Source organism: Sciurus vulgaris (assembly GCF_902686455.1).
Source record: "Sciurus vulgaris genome assembly, chromosome: 5".
NCBI lineage: Eukaryota > Metazoa > Chordata > Mammalia > Rodentia > Sciuridae > Sciurus > Sciurus vulgaris.
Window position 1 is genome coordinate 20,455,183 of NC_136465.1, and position 16,798 is coordinate 20,471,980.

At 37.6% G+C, this 16,798-nt stretch overlaps 1 protein-coding gene across 3 annotated transcripts; it reads left to right on the forward strand.

Moving 5' to 3' along the window:
- The first annotated feature begins 22 nt into the window (after positions 1 to 22).
- On the forward strand, positions 23 to 14,354 carry MSMO1 (methylsterol monooxygenase 1). Of its 3 annotated transcripts, none has more exons than XM_079143367.1 (7): positions 23 to 150; positions 2,873 to 2,967; positions 4,579 to 4,864; positions 8,592 to 8,740; positions 10,165 to 10,291; positions 12,182 to 12,336; positions 13,352 to 14,354. In XM_079143367.1, the coding sequence occupies exons 3-7, from the start codon at positions 4,610 to 4,612 to the stop codon at positions 13,542 to 13,544; spliced, it is 879 nt and encodes a 292-aa protein (XP_078999493.1). In that variant the 5' UTR covers positions 23 to 150; positions 2,873 to 2,967; positions 4,579 to 4,609; the 3' UTR covers positions 13,545 to 14,354. The 3 variants fall into 3 exon arrangements, with proteins under 3 accessions (XP_078999493.1, XP_078999495.1, XP_078999494.1); XM_079143368.1 differs by having other exon boundaries at positions 84 to 150; positions 2,869 to 2,967; XM_079143369.1 differs by lacking the exon at positions 2,873 to 2,967 and having other exon boundaries at positions 63 to 150.
- The last annotated feature ends 2,444 nt before the right edge of the window (positions 14,355 to 16,798 follow it).

The following is a 16,798-nucleotide window of genomic DNA, read 5'->3' on the forward strand; positions in this document are numbered from 1 at the left end:
GGGGCTAGAGCCCTTGCAGACCAATAACGGCAGGAGGGACCGGCCTCGCTCTCTAGGCTCCACCCCCATCCAGGAGCGTTAGGTTCCCAGGCCGCAGCACCTGGCCGAGTGCGGGTGACGGTGGCCCGCAGTCTACTCGCGAACGTCCAGGTAAGGGGGCCGGGAGAGCGGCTTGTGCGCGAGGACGTGGGAGCCGGCGGGTTCCGACCCGGTGATCGGCGGGATGGAGAGGAGCGGGTCAGGTCGTGGATTCGCGCGCAGGGCGGGAAGCCGCGCCGGTACCGGTCACCGGTCCCCACCGGAGCAGAGTGCTATGTAATCGCTGTGAACGATTCTCCAGTGAAAGGGGAAGCGGGTGGGTGCTGTTTGATTGGAAAGGAGCAGGTGAACAACAGTGAGATTGCCGAGGGATGGAACAGGGCGGGGACGTGCGTCTTGGCGTTTTGAAGTTTGCAGCCATCGGGAGACCGGGCACGTTAGAAGGTGGTTACAGCACTGAGTTGTGAGTGTTGAAACTCACAAAAACACAACTCGGGGAAATAAGATGTGTTGTTTCTGCTTTGGGGCCAGTGGGACTGGGAAGGGCGTGTGGGAGGTTACCGACGGATGCATAGGAGTTGGTTAGGAGGACCTTAGGTCAAGGGAATGCTGTTGCTCTGGGTATAGACGGAAGAAGCTCAGAAATCTGTAGTGCTCAGATATTAGGTGAAGAGTAGGGTCGTGAGAACGGGAGAAATGAAGAACGGAGAGGTCCGACCGGGCCTCTTGTGCTTCTCAAAGGGGTTTAGTCTTTATCTGTGGGGAAACTGCCCCCTTGAACCTCGAGTGTTTTAGCCCTGCTGTGTAGATAGATCCTGGCATTTATCTTAGAGTTTAAAAAGGCCAAAACTGGAGGCAAGGCATCTCCAAAACATGAGGGCATTGGTACAGTCAGGGCTTCATTACGGTAAAGTGCCAAAGGACAGACACTGACTGACAGCTGAACTTGAAGGTTTCTCAGAGAATCAACAATAACTAAATTTCTTTTTTTCTGAGAAACTAATCAGTCAAGCAGGTTGCCCAAGGATGAGAAGACAGAAAAGTCATTCTCGTAAAACCTTGTTTCCCGTCTTCCTCTTTAATTTCTGTTTTTTGCCTTTGTTAGTTGACAGCAAGGTATCCCTCTCTTGTTTCCCTCCCTTGTTTTTGGAGGGTAAACTCCAGCATGTTAATTGAACCAAGTGTCTCAACATTGGTAAGAGCTGGAAGACACAGTCCAGGAAGGCCAGGTGGGAGAGATTGAGAACTTTCTTTGAGATGATTTAGTAGGTGAAGGTGTGATTCACCCAGTTAGTCATTAAAGGAAGTAGAATATTGGGGAGGAGTTGTGAAGCAGTTACTGAACTTGTGAATGTTGAGTTTGACAGTCCCTCTGAAGTGTCTTAGGTGGAGATGGCCAGTAGTCTTTTGATAATCAGAACCTGGAGTTGTGGGGAGAGGGTTAGAGTAGAGATGGCAGATATCAGTATATCTTTTTAAACAGGAAATAGTTTGCTCATGGTAAACTTGCAATTATTGGGAGTAAGGAAGGTATCATCACTTGGAAACTTCCAGCTTCAATTCTCAAGACTTTCTTCCTCAAAAGCTATACCATACTCGTACGAAATCAGGAAGCACTCAACTTCCAATAAGTCTTTTGATCTGCTGCTCCCTCTGCTCAAAACATCTCCTTTATTCCTCACCCCTCCCCGCTTTACTCCTTCTCATGGCCCATATCTCATTTTTGACAGCACTTTTCTTTAGAAACTTACTTGTTCCTCTGTGTCTTTATAGCACTCTGTATTCTCCCCTGTATTGTTGTTATCACGTCATTTTAGGATGGTTTGGTTACTTCCTTGCATTTCTGACTAGATTTTATGTTTTGGGAAGTCCAGGATGAGGACAGCAACTAGCTCAGGGACTGCACATAGTAAACACAAATTGAGTATTTGTTAGGGTGAATCCCAAGAACTAGGGAGAATTAAAGAATAGAAATATCACATCTTCCAGTTTGGTTAAGTACAATAAACTGCAAAGAATGCTTGTTAGATTGGCAGTTAGGAGATTCTAATGATTTTAGTTAGAATAAATTCAGTGTAGTGAAGAGAATAGAAACTAACTGGGCAAGGTGGGGCACACCTGTAATCCCAGCTACTCAGGAGGTTAAGGCAAGAGGATCCTGAGTTTGACTAAGTTGATATTATTAAGTTGATAATATTGTTTTATTTTTGCAGATGATAAAAATTGGCGCTCAGAGAGGTTATGTAACTTGTTCAAGGTCACACTGCTAGTTAAGTGGTGTTGGTTCAGCATTGTTGAGTTTGGCAGTAATCTCAAGAAAAATGAAGATTGTAATGATTGTCTTATTTTGCAACTTCAGAGGTCACTGAAGACATTCTTAGTGTAGGTGGATTGCTGAGTGCCAGTGTGTACAGCTCTCCTCTTAGAAAGAAGCCATGAGTTCAAAGAGAGAAATGCACCAGTGGCCTGGAAGAGGTGATAGAGGTTAGGAAAGCTCTTCTCAAGAAAGTAAGACTTGTACATGTTTTTAGATTTGAGAGAATGGGTTCAGTGAAGAGGAAGTACAAAGATGAGAATAAGGATGGAAAGTGAATTCAGAGACCTGAAGAAGTTAGCTATGCTTTTTCATATATCCTATGTGGAATAGGATAAGAGGTCAGAGTTCAAAGCATTTGAAGTACTCTTAGGAACTATTCCATGCCTTTAAATATATCTTTTTCTTATTAGTAGTATTATTATTTATTATTATTGTTGGACTGGGGATCAAATCCAGGGTGCTTTACCACTGAGCTACAATCCCAGCTCATTTTTCAATTCTTTTATTTTGAGGCAGGGTCTCACTGAGTTGCTGAGAGTCTTGCTATTGCTGAGACTGGCCTCAAACTTGGGATCCTCCTGCCTCAGCCTCCCAAGTCCTTGGGATTTCAGGTGAGTGCCAATGCACTGCCAAAATATTTATTCTTTGAGTGGGTTGTCACAGTTCATAAATTGGGTGCAGCACTGAACATTTTCAGGAGAGTGACATTCTTAATAAGGTTGTATGTGTTTGTGGTTCTGGGGATTAAATCTGTTTGTTTTGAGATGATCTAATTTGCCCAGGCTGGCCTTGAATTTGGTCCTCCTGGCTGTAGCCTCCAGAGTAACTGGATTTACAGGTGTGTCACAATATCTGGTTGATTGTTTTTCATTGGTAACCTATGAAACTAATATTTGTTATGTATAGTAAGTACAACATGACTGTAAATTGTACAGAAGATACAAAATGGAAAGTGAGATTTTCTTTTTCCATAATACTCCATCCCCTAGAGAGAGAGAGACACACACACACACACACACATTCTTTCTCTTCATGTAATCTTTTTTCATAGATTACCACTCCAAATTGTTCCCCTTGTGCCTTTCTGTACATTTTTTGTTTGAGTGTGTACCTCTGTGCACAAGCATGAGAGTGCATAGATAAAATACCCTTTTCACAAAAGCCTAAGTGGAGCTCTTGGCTGTACATATTCTGCAACTTGCTATTGGGGTGAATGTCTTACTTATCTCTTGCTGATTGACATGTCTTTTTTCCTCTTTGTTCTTTTTATTGGAAGCAATGTTTCCTTCCATCTTAGCATATATGTCTTTTACATTTGAGTGAGCAAATTGCTGAGTCAAAGGATATAGTCATTTTTGGATTGTGATAGATATCGCTGAGTTTTCCTCAGATGATAAACTGGTTTACACCTGCCCCCCATTCTCCCCACATCATGTGTGATGATGCCTGCTTCCTCACACCCTTAACAGCAGTGGGTAATGGGCATTGGACACTATTAAGCTTTTTTTTTTTTTTTTTTTGCGGTACTGGGGATCGAACTCAGGGCTTTGTGCTTGCAAAGCAAGCTCTCTACCAGCTGAGCTATCTCCCCAGCCCACTATTAAGCTTTTAAAGATTGTTACTCAGTCAAAATGCATCTTTATTTGGGGATCTCTGTCTCATTTGAGTTAAGTTAAGTTAAGCTGCTTCTTGTATATTTAGTGACCATTTGCCTGTATTTTTCTCTAAACTGCCTGTGAAAGACCTTTGTCACTTTCTATTGGGTTTTTAGTCTTTGGGTTTTTTTCCCATAATGCTGGGGAGATTTTTAGTCTTGTTCTAAAGTACACTTTGTAACCCTTTGGCATGTATTGAAAATAGTTTTCTAAGTTTGTCATTTGATCTCTGATTTTGGTTATGAGTGTCTTTTTATTCCCCAGTCAGAAATATTTAATTTTTATGTGATCATATTTGCCAGGTGTGTGCTTGTGCTAACCCCCTCCTTCCATCTTATTTTGAGACAGGGTCCTGCTAAGTTGCCCAGGCCCCCCTTGAACTTGGCAATCCTACTGCCTTAGCCTCCTGAGTAGCTGGGAGCTCAATGCAGTAGATTTTTTTTTTTTTAATCACATGTTTAGAATCTGAAAAATTGGTATTTGTTTAATAATTATCATTTATATAACAGTGCATTTTACAAATTTTTTAGAATTTCATTGTTCAGCTTATTTGTTTACTTGTTTCAGAATTATAAGGCTGTGTGCAGAGATTTGAAAAATGGCAACAAATGAAAGTGTCGGCATCTTTAGTTCAGCATCACTGGCTGTGGAGTATGTAGATTCACTTTTACCTGAGAATCCTCTGCAAGAGCCATTTAAAAATGCTTGGAACTACATGTTGAATAATTATACAAAGTTCCAGATTGCAACGTGGGGATCCCTTATAGTTCATGAAGCCCTTTATTTCTTGTTCTGCTTACCTGGATTTTTATTTCAATTTATACCTTACATGAGAAAGTACAAAATTCAGAAGGTAAGTATGATGGACTAGAATATTACAATTAGTATTGCTGAATATTATTAAGATAAATATAGTTTTGTTTTGAAAAGCTCTAAATCAATACTATCCAGTAGAAAGATAGTGAAACCACATATGTAATTAAAATTTTTAATCCATTAAATGTAAATTATCATCTCACCAAGCAATCAAAATAAAAACACGCTTAATGAAATATGTTCCTGTTTCATAAGTCTTTGAAATTTAGCATGTACTTGCACTTATTTTAGCCCATCTCAATTTGAAGCGTTCAGTAGTCACATTGTTAGTTGATACTGTATTGGGTATCATGGTCTTAGCTTATTATTGATAATATTTCAGGAATTGCTTGTTAAATTGGGCTTTAAGTAGATGGGATATTTATTTAATTTGGGCTTATAACTTTTCCTTTTTAAGCTGGCTGGACAGCTAGGAGTGTAGCTCAGTGGTAAAATGTGTACTTAGTATGTGTAAAGCCCTGGGTTTAATTTCCAGAGTTCCTGCAAGCGCGCGCGCGCGCGCACACACACACACACACACACACACACACACAGCTAGCTAGGAAAGAAGGGTATGGGAATTTGTTGCTACTATCTTGTAGTTCACCCCAAACTCTGATGTCCCAACAAATCTTAAGTATATATTAATATGCAAAAACTTTGATCAGGGCTATTGGAAGTTTTGTTTCACTCCCTAAATAATCAGATTATGTCAGGTAAGGAGGTGATCCCAGGTGGTAGTGTTCGCTTCAGGGCACTCAATGTCTCTAGGAGGCACACCGTGTAGATGGCAAGGTAGCGAGATGTACACAGTGCCTCTTCTCAATTCTAGGCAAAAAGAATAGAGTAAGTTCCACTAATAAATACATGGGTGGTGAAGAATTTGCACAAGTGTAGAGAATGAAAGGATTATCAGTGTTTGGTAAGGCAATGGTAGTTTTAAATGCCACTTTCACTTTTCTAAAAGTCACACTAACTAAAACTCCAGGGCACGTAGTCTTGGTATAAAGTAGACACATGAGAGTGTTCATCGTATTAGCTGAGTGCATGCATTTTGTCTCTCTATTGCTTTATCACCTCTCCTAGTGAATCACTTTTAGCAAGTACTAACATTGGTCCTCTCAGGATACTGCAAGGGGTTCAGGTAAAAGATGAAGGAATTGAAAAGGATGTGACCAAAAGGACCCTAGTAGCCTCTTTGAAGATCACAGAAATTCCAACGTACTTTTAATAAAAGTGCTTGCTTTGAGAGGCAGAATTTAGTATATATGTCTTAAGGTCTGATGAGTGTGAGGTGATTTTGGCTGCTGGCATGTCATCCATGCATTTATTTGTAGGGCTGATTTGCCACATGGCTGGCCAGCAGAAGCATCCTTTTCCTTCCTTATTGGCCTCTGCAGCTGACTCATTGATTAGAGGAGGTAACTTTCCCAAAGTAAAACTTTTTCAGTCCTGGGTATGGGAAGGGCATTAAAATGGTATGTGGCAGAAGAAAGAGCAAGCGGTAATCTAGTTGGTTACAACTAGTTCTTTATAGAGACTGGGTAGTCTGGCAGCAAGCCTGTACTCAGCATACCCTCCTTTAATGTTTTTTCATTACTAAAATAGTAATGTCAAATCAGTACAAGTTTTCACAAGATGAAGGGATCTAAAAAGAAACCAAGGGCTATTGCAGTGGTACGTTGTTTGCCTAGCATGTGAAAGACCCTGGGTTCTAACTCTTACACTGCAAAACAACAAAATAATACATCGCAAAAAGTCAGTGTAGGTTTACACTGGCTTTCCTCCCGCCCCCCACCCCCATATGGGTTATTGAACCCAGAGGTACCCACTGAGCTACATTGCCATCCCTCGTTATTTATTTTTTGAAACAGGATCTTGCTCAATTGCTAAGGCTGACCTCAAACTTGTGATCCTCCTGCCTTAGCCTCCTGAGTAGCTGGGATTATAGTGGATGCCACTGCACCTGGCAGTTTTTACATATTGAAGGCAAATATTCTGATTAGCGTTGAAGTTAGAAGAAGATTGCTAAGTGCTCTATAAATTCTAAGATAGAATATTTAAAAATTATATTATGTAACACATAAAATAAACATTTTTCTTTTTAAAATTGCCCTATCCCCCCAAAATAGAAACTGCTAGTTGGTAATGAAATATTAAAAAGGAATAGAGAACTTGACCGTTAACACATGTGTTTACTAGTTAGAAGAAATATAGGAATGAAAAAGTGAAGTAGGCCTTGCAGGATCTCTTTCTTTCAGAAAATCATACATTTTAATAAAAATTCTCCAAAAACTTTCCTCAAAGATAAATGTGCTAAAAACTTATGAAGTCCATGGTCCTAAAGAAGGTATTCTTCCTTGTTAGGGTACAGTTAAGAGATAATCTTCTTGACAAAAATAGAAAAAGTAAGACATTTAAAAATATTTTAAAGTAAAATATAATAAGCTTTGATATTGCACTAGGCATGAATTTTTTATTAACCATTTTTCTAATGAATATAAACTGAAGAGTATAGCATTATGGGTTTATTTGCTATAATTGATTAAACTTTAGTTTTTATGCCTACTTGGCTTCTCCCCAGGAAATTAGAAACTTCCTTGCCACTCCAAGCCTGAATCTTCAGTTTATTTTGTACTTAATCACAGATGGAAGTTTTGGAGCAATGGGGCCAAATAATACTCAGAGCAAAAATACAATTGTAAAATTATATTTGTTCTTATTGTTGAGGAAGCAAGCATCCCCAGGTAGTTAATTGGTTAGTGGCAGTCTGGTGTTAGAGCCCGAGTCTCTGGATTAAATCTTAGATAAAGATTTTTCTTGTTTTTGTCAGGAAGATATCTCTTAAGAATTTCAAAACAACTGGATCAAGAGACCTAGATTTCTGTTAATCCAAATGCTGCTAATAACTCTATAATCTATAGTCCTGCACAAGATGGCTGACCTCTTTGGGACTCTGATGATGAGCAATACTTCCCATATTTTGGATATTGTGGTTCAGTTAAGAGTTTTTCATTGGCACATTTCTTAATTTTTAAGTATGAATGTTTAAAGCAAAGTGACAACTAATACTTGTTATCACCATCTTTTTACAAAACCAGAAGTACTTTTTCTTATCTACAAGCAGAACTTTAAATTCATAAATTTAGTGTTTTTGATAATGACTTGCTAGTCTTATGAGTTTTTCTCATATTGATCTCACTTTTCTCATCTTTACTTAAATCTGTGAACTTCATCTTTGGGGCACATCTCTGAAGTTCTTCCAACTCAGTGTTGAATATAATTCTGACATTGTATGTGAAGAAAATGTACTTATTTCTTAGCATGAATGCTGGCAGTTTGCTTCTGATGCTGTGTGTACAGATGCATCAGTTGGGGTCACCGGCTATAACCCTAGCATAACTTATTTCTTTGAGACTTTTGGCAAAATAAGTGCATGATCTCTTGGTAACAAAGCCTGGAGAATTAATTCCCTCTGCAATACTTCTTTGGTTTGTTTCAGATCAGTATGACTATTAACAATTTCTTTACCTAAAGTAGTGACAAATTGTTGAGAATTTAGAAGGAAGGATCTTGTGATTCCAGAGCCTTAGCTACTATAACATAAAATTCATATAACTAAAATAGAATTAAAGTCTGTTATGAACACTAGAAATTTTCTTATATTCATCAAGCTAAGCTAATGATAATAGACTAATATTAAATATTGTGATTTTTCTCCTTAGGATAAACCAGAAACATGGGAAAACCAATGGAAATGCTTTAAAGTACTTCTTTTTAATCACTTTTGTATCCAACTGCCTTTGATTTGTGGAACCTATTATTTTACAGAGTATTTCAATATTCCTTATGATTGGGAAAGAATGCCAAGATGGTATGTTCATAAAAATTTGATATTTGTACTCAGTTCTGACTTGCTTTCCAATTAAATCATGCTTACTATTTATCTTTAATTAATGTTTCTTCTAAGTATTGGAAGTAAATAAGTATTAGAAAAGTAAACTGTTGCAGAAGTAAAGTGTTCCCATGTTTTCTATATTTTAGTGTAATATTTTATTGAAAGATAAGTTTTGGACATCACAAGTTTCTGTCACATCCTTTATAAAATTGTGTATAGGTGTACATACTTATTTGTGTATAGATACATATGCTTGTCTTAAGAAATAGCGCATACATGTTAAGTATGAAAATGAGAGATGGGAGAATAGTTTGTGGTTATAAAATTGTGTCCATAGTCCACATAGCCACTCACACATATATAAGTGTATATGTGCTCAGATAATATTTAAATTCAGCTATCTGTACCTGACATAACTGAGTACAGGTATACCAATGTATATACAGTCACCCCTCCATACCCAGGGGTTCCTCATTCCTGTTTTCAGCCAGCTGCAGATGCAAAAAATATTTTTAAAGAATAATATTATATCTTTACTGAACATGTACATTTTTTTCTTGTCATTATTCACTGAACAATATAGCATAACAGTTATTTACATTGTATTAGGTATCGTGAGTAATCTAGAGAAGATTTAAATACCAGAGGATATGCATATACATATACTACATACAAATACTGTATCATTTTATATAACTGGATTGAGTATCTGTGGATTTTGGTATCTATGGAGTGTACTGGACCCAGTCCCCTGAAGATACTGAGGGATGATTGTATACTTTTTATACATTAATGGATACTCAGCATATAAAAGAAATCCTAAGTATTATGTATGTGTATTATAAATTATTTTTTGCCATTTCATTTAAATTATGTTCTCTGGTAGAAAAAGTAGCTTACTATTATTAATCTGAGTTTTTAGTTGGTTTATTTTTTTTGAAATGGGGTCTTGAACTCAGAATCATCCTTCCTCAGCCTCAGAAGTTACTGGGATTGCAAGGTGCACACCATCCAGGGACGCTTTACTACTGAACTACATCCCCAGCCCTTTTAATTTTTTATTTTGAAACAGGGTCTAAATTTCATAGGGTCTTGTTAAACTGCTGTGGCTGGCTTTGTACTTGGGATCCTCCTGTCTCAGCCTTTCAAGTTATTAAGATTACAGGTGTGCACCACTGTGCCTGACTAGTGGTCTTTCTCTTGAACTTTATTTCAGTTTATATCATACAGCCATATCTAGCAGTTTTGAGAATTTGTAGATTAATATGTATACAATTATGTCAAACTGGTAGCTGGGTATTTTGTTTTTTTAATAATGTCTCAAGTAGTGATTCCAAGTAAAAGTCTGGGTTGTTTGAATTGTTTCATATTCATAATATTACAATATTTTCATTCCAAAGGTGTATGCTTTTGGCACGATGCTTTGGCTGTGCAGTCATCGAGGATACCTGGCACTATTTCCTGCATAGACTCTTACACCATAAAAGAATATATAAATATATTCATAAAATTCATCATGAATTTCAGGTATGTTAGAATCATATTTAATGCTTTTTAAAGGCAAAATGGCTACTTTTATTGCCTGAACATTTAAAAAACTTGTCATTGATGTTTTATTTCCTTTTCTTTTGGCTTGATTAGTAAGAACCGCACAAACACACAAGCATTTTTAAAAATTTGTTTTCAGTTTCTTAATTTCATGGTAAATTGAGAGCTTAAGGAAAAATGTTATGTGAAAAAGTTTGGATTTTCATCTCAGTCCCAGGATGCTGTATTGACACAAATAGATACCTAGTTGTTTGATAATGGCTATAGTAATATTAGGGTCATTTACATGAGATCCCCAAACAATAAACCTTTAGTGTTTAAACTTCTAAACAATTATTGACTTAGTTTTCATGTAATTTTATCACATAGCTGATTCCAACAGAAACAATAAAAAAAAAATCCAAACTGCTTTGCAATAACTTTGTTTAAAGTGGTCTCTCCTCATCCATAGGGTGCATTCCAGGAGCCCCAGTGGACACCACAGATGGGATACTATACTAAGTACTGAAACAGTTACTAAGTGACTAATCCTCAAGATATGCACACATAGACAAATGTACGGGATGCATGGGACAAAGGGATGATTCAAATCCCAGAAGGGATGAACCAACATTTTGTTACACTATACTACTCAGAATGGTGCACAATTTAAGAACTTTTGAATTGCTCATTTCTGAAATTTTTCATTTCATATTTTTGAAAGTGGTTGACCCTGGGACAACTGAAACCTTGGAAAACCATGGTTAAGGAGGGACTCTTGTACGTGGAGTACTAAATCAGGCATCTTTTTCTTGGCAAAACAAATACAAATTCATAAATAAAAACTTAGAGGCCAGTTGGATTGGTACACACCTGTAATCCCACCTACTTGAAGGTTGAGGTAGGAGGATCACAATTTTGAGGCCAGTCTCAGCAACTCAGCAAGTCTCTATTTCAAAAAATAAAAAGGGTTGGGGTGTAGTTCTGTGGTAGAATACCACTGGGTTCAATCCCTACTATGAAAACAAAAATAAGTCAGTTGTTCAATGCTATTATCTTAAACATTAAAGATAGTTTTAAAGATTTTTATGTCCTAGATCTTTCAATAGGTAGGAACAAAAATATACTTATTGTTGAGAACTACCATTATTTATATTTGTTGACTAGATGTCATTATTATACATAGAAACAATGTAATTTTATAAAACTATGAATAAATAGAATAAATGTGTTTATTTGCTAAGGGAGTGAAATCAATTACACACACACACACACACACACACACACACACACACACACACATGCATGCAGAGAGATTTATTTTAAGGAATTGGCTCATGGGATTGTTGGTCCCTGGCAAGTCTGAAATCTTGGCAGGGCAGGCTGGAAGGCTGGAAATGAAGGTAAGAATCGATGTTGTAGGGCTGGGGTCGTAGCTCAGTGGTAGAGCGCTTGCCTAATGTGTGTGAGTCACTGGGTTGGATTCTCAGCACCACATATAAATAAGTAAAATAAAGGTCCATTAACAACTTAAAAAAACAAAAAGATGTTTCAATTTTGGGTCCAAATTCTACAGAGCAGCAAGCTGGGAACACAAACAGGTTTCTGTATTGCTCACCTGAGAATTCCTTCTTCCCCAGGAAACCTCAGCCTTAGCTCCTGAGGCTTTCAGCTGATTGGTTGAAGCCTGTCTTCATTCTAGAGAATAATCTTTACTTAAAGTCTGTTGATTTTAATATTAACTACATATAAAAAATACCTTCATAGCAAAATCTTCACAGCAAAAACTAAGTAGCGTTGGACCACACAATAAGCATTCTAACCTAGGCAAGTTGACATGTGAAATTGTCCATCACAATGTCTTAATGAATTCTTGCACTGTTTGTTTAGGCTCCATTTGGAATGGAAGCTGAATATGCACATCCTTTGGAAACCATAATTCTTGGAACTGGATTTTTTATTGGAATCATGCTTTTGTGTGATCATGTGATTCTTCTTTGGGCTTGGGTGACCATTCGCTTGATAGAAACTATTGATGTCCATAGGTGAGTTGTGGTTTCTTTGGGCAGAAGATGTTATTAAATTTCTTTATTTTCACAGTGATGAAGATGGCGGACTAGAGGGTGATAAGATTTATCACAGTGATAAGATTATCTGTATTTCTGAGTAGACTAATAGAAGTTGATCTGTTGCATGTTACTAATTTTAAGAAAATAAGAACATATCATTGGATAAAAGTTAAAGTAATAAAGATGTTTTTGTATCCCAGTATGTTGACCATTTTTATAGTGTTAGTGTGTTATTTGGCCAAATCAATATTCCAGACCATCAATTTCTGTATCCTTCTGTAATAAACCTAAATCTAACTCTTGATTTGAATAAGTATATTGAAACCTTTACCTTTCAGTGAATAAAGCTATTTCTAGCCTCTGCTCCCCGACACTTGTAAAAGCACAAGATGACAGTCCTGCTTGTAGTATGGACATATTTAGATGCTTCCTTTCTGAGGATTGGAAGGCATGTTGTGGTAAATTTTTCATATAGAATGTCATTTTAAATGCTTAATATCCTAATTTTTCATTATTTCAAAATAGCATTCATTGCATTTTGATGTGGGGCTTCCAGTTATAACTGGGGAATGCAGAATATCAAATTCTGAGAATTGTTTTTGAATGACTTAGTGGCAAAAATAAGACCTAGGCAGAGAATATCTTTCAGCTGAAAAATTATTACTGATGTCCCTTTCATTCCACAGTCATTCCTGTCTCCTTTTTTTAAATGGTGCTGAGGATAGAAGCCAAGGGCCTTGTACATGCTAGAAAGTACATACCAATGAACAACATCCCCAGCCCTGAAGCTTTTTGCTTTTTTGATTTTTTTTCAAATTTCCTTAAGTGGTTTCTAAACCATGCATCTTTTTTCTGTTCATTTTTTGCCTTTGCAAACATGTCACAAATTGACTTAGGCAAAGTGGAATGTTACTTGACATTCATGACTCGATGAAAATGTCAGTTCTTTGAGGTGTATTTTTCATTAACAGTCTTTATCATTTTATTTCAGTGGTTATGACATTCCTCTGAACCCTTTAAACCTCATCCCTTTCTATGCTGGTTCTCGGCATCATGATTTCCACCACATGAACTTCGTTGGAAATTATGCTTCAACATTTACATGGTGGGATAGGATTTTTGGAACAGACTCTCAGTTTCATGCCTACTATGAAAAGAAAAAGATGGGGAAAAAGACTGAATAAATGTCTCTTGTACACATCCCTGAAGATTCACCTTTTCCTGAATTGAAACTGGTAGCTAACATTGCTTCTGGGGAGCAGAAATAAGCAAGTGTCTTGGCTGCTAAATGATAAAACAACATTAACAACCTTTAATTATCTTCCTGGTGGGAACTTTTTGTATTTTACATACAAGTTCTGTATATGTAGGAATAAATAATTATATATTTAAGTACCATTTTCATGAGGAAGTTTTAACCCTACAAAAAGTTTTTAAGTAAAGGAAGAAATATTAATCTATGTCTTTTTCCCTGATAATACCAGAGGCCTGAAGTTGACATGGGTCTTTAGGTCTTTTAGGTATATACTTATCAAATTAGAAAATTTTTGATAATGGTCCTGGCCTTATATTTGACTTAAAACATTTATTATAGATTTTTGCCTAAAATTGAAATATCATGAATTGAACCACATCAACTGATAACAGTGAGTGACTGAGTCTGCCAAATCAGAAATAGCCAACATCAAGATCATCTACTTTTATCTGGAACTGGCCAGTTTGGGATGATTCCTTCTTTGAAGAGTCTTTATTAATTGTATTGCGGTATTATTAGCATCTATAAATAGTGTTTCAGATTTCAGATATTAGTGGAATATTTTGGTCTAAAGTTTTTACAAAACTTGAATTTTTAAAAAATATTGAGCTTTATTTCTGCTATTTACCCTTTCATTTTTGTTTATCAAGTTTTCTTTAAGAATGTGTCTTGAAATTTTGTGAACTGACTGCTGTATTTGCACTTTGAGCTACTGAAATAAATGTGATTTTTGTCTGATTGTCTGGTTTCCAGTTTTGAACCTTAACTGTCAACTTATTATTATAAGGGAAAGTACAGAAGTCATTAAATTATTGTTTTATAATAAAAGGAATAGTTCTATTTTCTGAAGTGCTTCACTTACTGTTTCCTGCCAGTTTCAATGTGTGTTTATCAGGATTATCTATTGTGGGAAATTCCATTGACCTAGTAAAGTAGCAGATAATGAAGTCTGCTCTGCTTAGAAAATGCATGTTTTTTGTGCAGGTGCACAAATAAAGCTAGACTTTTCTAGGACTGATAGAATCAGAATCTAGAATCTTAGATTCCAGATTCTCGTGTATCAAATGAAGAGTTGTTAATTCTTAGTATATGGCAGTGGTTATAGTTAGTATTTTTTGAACTATGTAGTCATTTTCTAGGCCATGTGATATAATTTGTACATGGTTCACATACCTCTACCTGTGTGTGCGTGCACACAAATTTGTGATCTCTTGATTCTCAAATAGCCGTTTTGGAGCTGCATTTAAATTGGTGCTGTTTTAAGATTTTTAAAACCTGCCTCTCCCCCCCCCCCCCCCCCCCAAATTCTAAATGCAGCACACAGATGTCTGAATTAGCAATAAGCGGTGACTCCTTTTCAGGATTTGGGGCGAGAGTGACCCCTACTGCTAGAAATGGTGCTTAACATTTTTGAACAACTTGGTGCTCTCCAATTCACATTTTCCTTGTTGCTGGGGATTGAACCCAAGCCGTGTGCAGGCCAAGCACGCACACTACCACTGAGCTCCATCCCCAGCTCATTCTTCATATTAGTTAGTGCTTCTCAAGCACTTCTGTATACCCTGAATTGTTGTATGGGCTTTTAATGCATGTTCTCATTTAATCTCTTAGGTGCCATTTTCTCTAAGATAAGAGAATTGACTGAGAATTCATAGGTCTTCATAGACCGTAGAAACTGCACTTGTGGCTACTATGTTCACTGCAGAATTGTCTGAAAATATCAGGATACTTTTTAAGAAGAGTGGTATTCCAAAAAGGAAGAAAGTTACTGGCAGTAGCCAGTCAGGAAGTGCTAAGACTCATATTCAAGCGTGCTATTGCAAAAATAGACTTCGAGATAATTGAACAGCCAAACCTTTTGAAATTACCTTAAGTAAGTCTCTAGCACTTCACAATGGGACAAAAATAAACATGAAGATTAGAACGCAAAAACGCGTTAGCATTGATTCTACTCTAAACAATGAGATAAATTTGTTGCTCGGATTATCTTAGACTTTATTAAAGTAACAGTTTTTAATTTTACAGTTAATGTTGTGATTAAAAACAAGTAGTAGGCCAGGCACAGTGACACATGCCTGTAATCCCAGTGGCTCTGGAGACTGAGGCAGGAGGATTGCAAGTTCAAAGTCAATCACAGCAATAGCAAAGCACTAAGCAACTCATTAAGACCCTGTCTCTAAATAAAATACAAAATAGGGCTGGGGATGTGGCTCAGTGGTCGAGTGGCCCTGAATTCAATCCCCGGTACCCCACCCCAAAAAACAAATAGTAGGTTATGTTCATGTATACGTAGAACAGTAAAATACAGGCTAATTATTTATACCTTTGGACAAGACAAGGCCTGTGATAATAAGTCTGTTAGCTCAACTCCCAAATGATTGGGAGCTGGCCTGGAACTTGGGATCCTCCATTCTCAGTGGGATATAGGCTAACAACCTCTTGTTAATATCACAGGCCGGAGGAACCTAGGGCTTTTAAATGCCATATTCACATTCTCGAACTCCACAGCTGGGTAAGATAGCACCTATGTTCTCCATGAAGAATGATCCCCCCCTCGTCTCTTAGGTTTAGTTCCTGATTTGTTCTTCCAAAAGAGGATTTTCAGCTAATATTCAGAAAAATGGCATGCCCTTGGTCTAATGAATGCTCTCTGGCAGGTGACTGTCAAATGCTGTCATTCTTAGGTCGAATCCCCAGAGGCCCTTCCAGTGTCCAGGATGTATGCTTAGAGCACTGTTGAGATCTGAAAGTTGGATGGAAGCGTGTGAGAGGCTACGAGCTGATATATGAAATAGCACCTTCTAACCCTTAAGAAAATAAGCAGTTTGTCTCATGGGGCCACACGATAACCATGCCTGTGCTCGCAGCAGACTGTTGCCTACACTGTAGGGACAATGCCAGGAGACAAGGCTGCTCATGCTGTGACAGCAGGCCTTGCTCCTCTGTTGCTGATAATAGATCCACTTCCCAAAGCCCTTCCCCAACCTGTCTCCTCATCTGTGGAATGAGACTAGCACTTTCCAGGGAGGTTGAGAAATAAGGACGACGCTTCCCATGAGTGTGTGATGTAATAAATGATAGCTGTTACTTTAAATCTTTAAATTCCCTTTAAGGAGCTGGCGAAAGGCTCACCCTACCAGCACAGCCCTTTTTTTTTTTTTTTTTTTCCTTACTGAGGTCTTA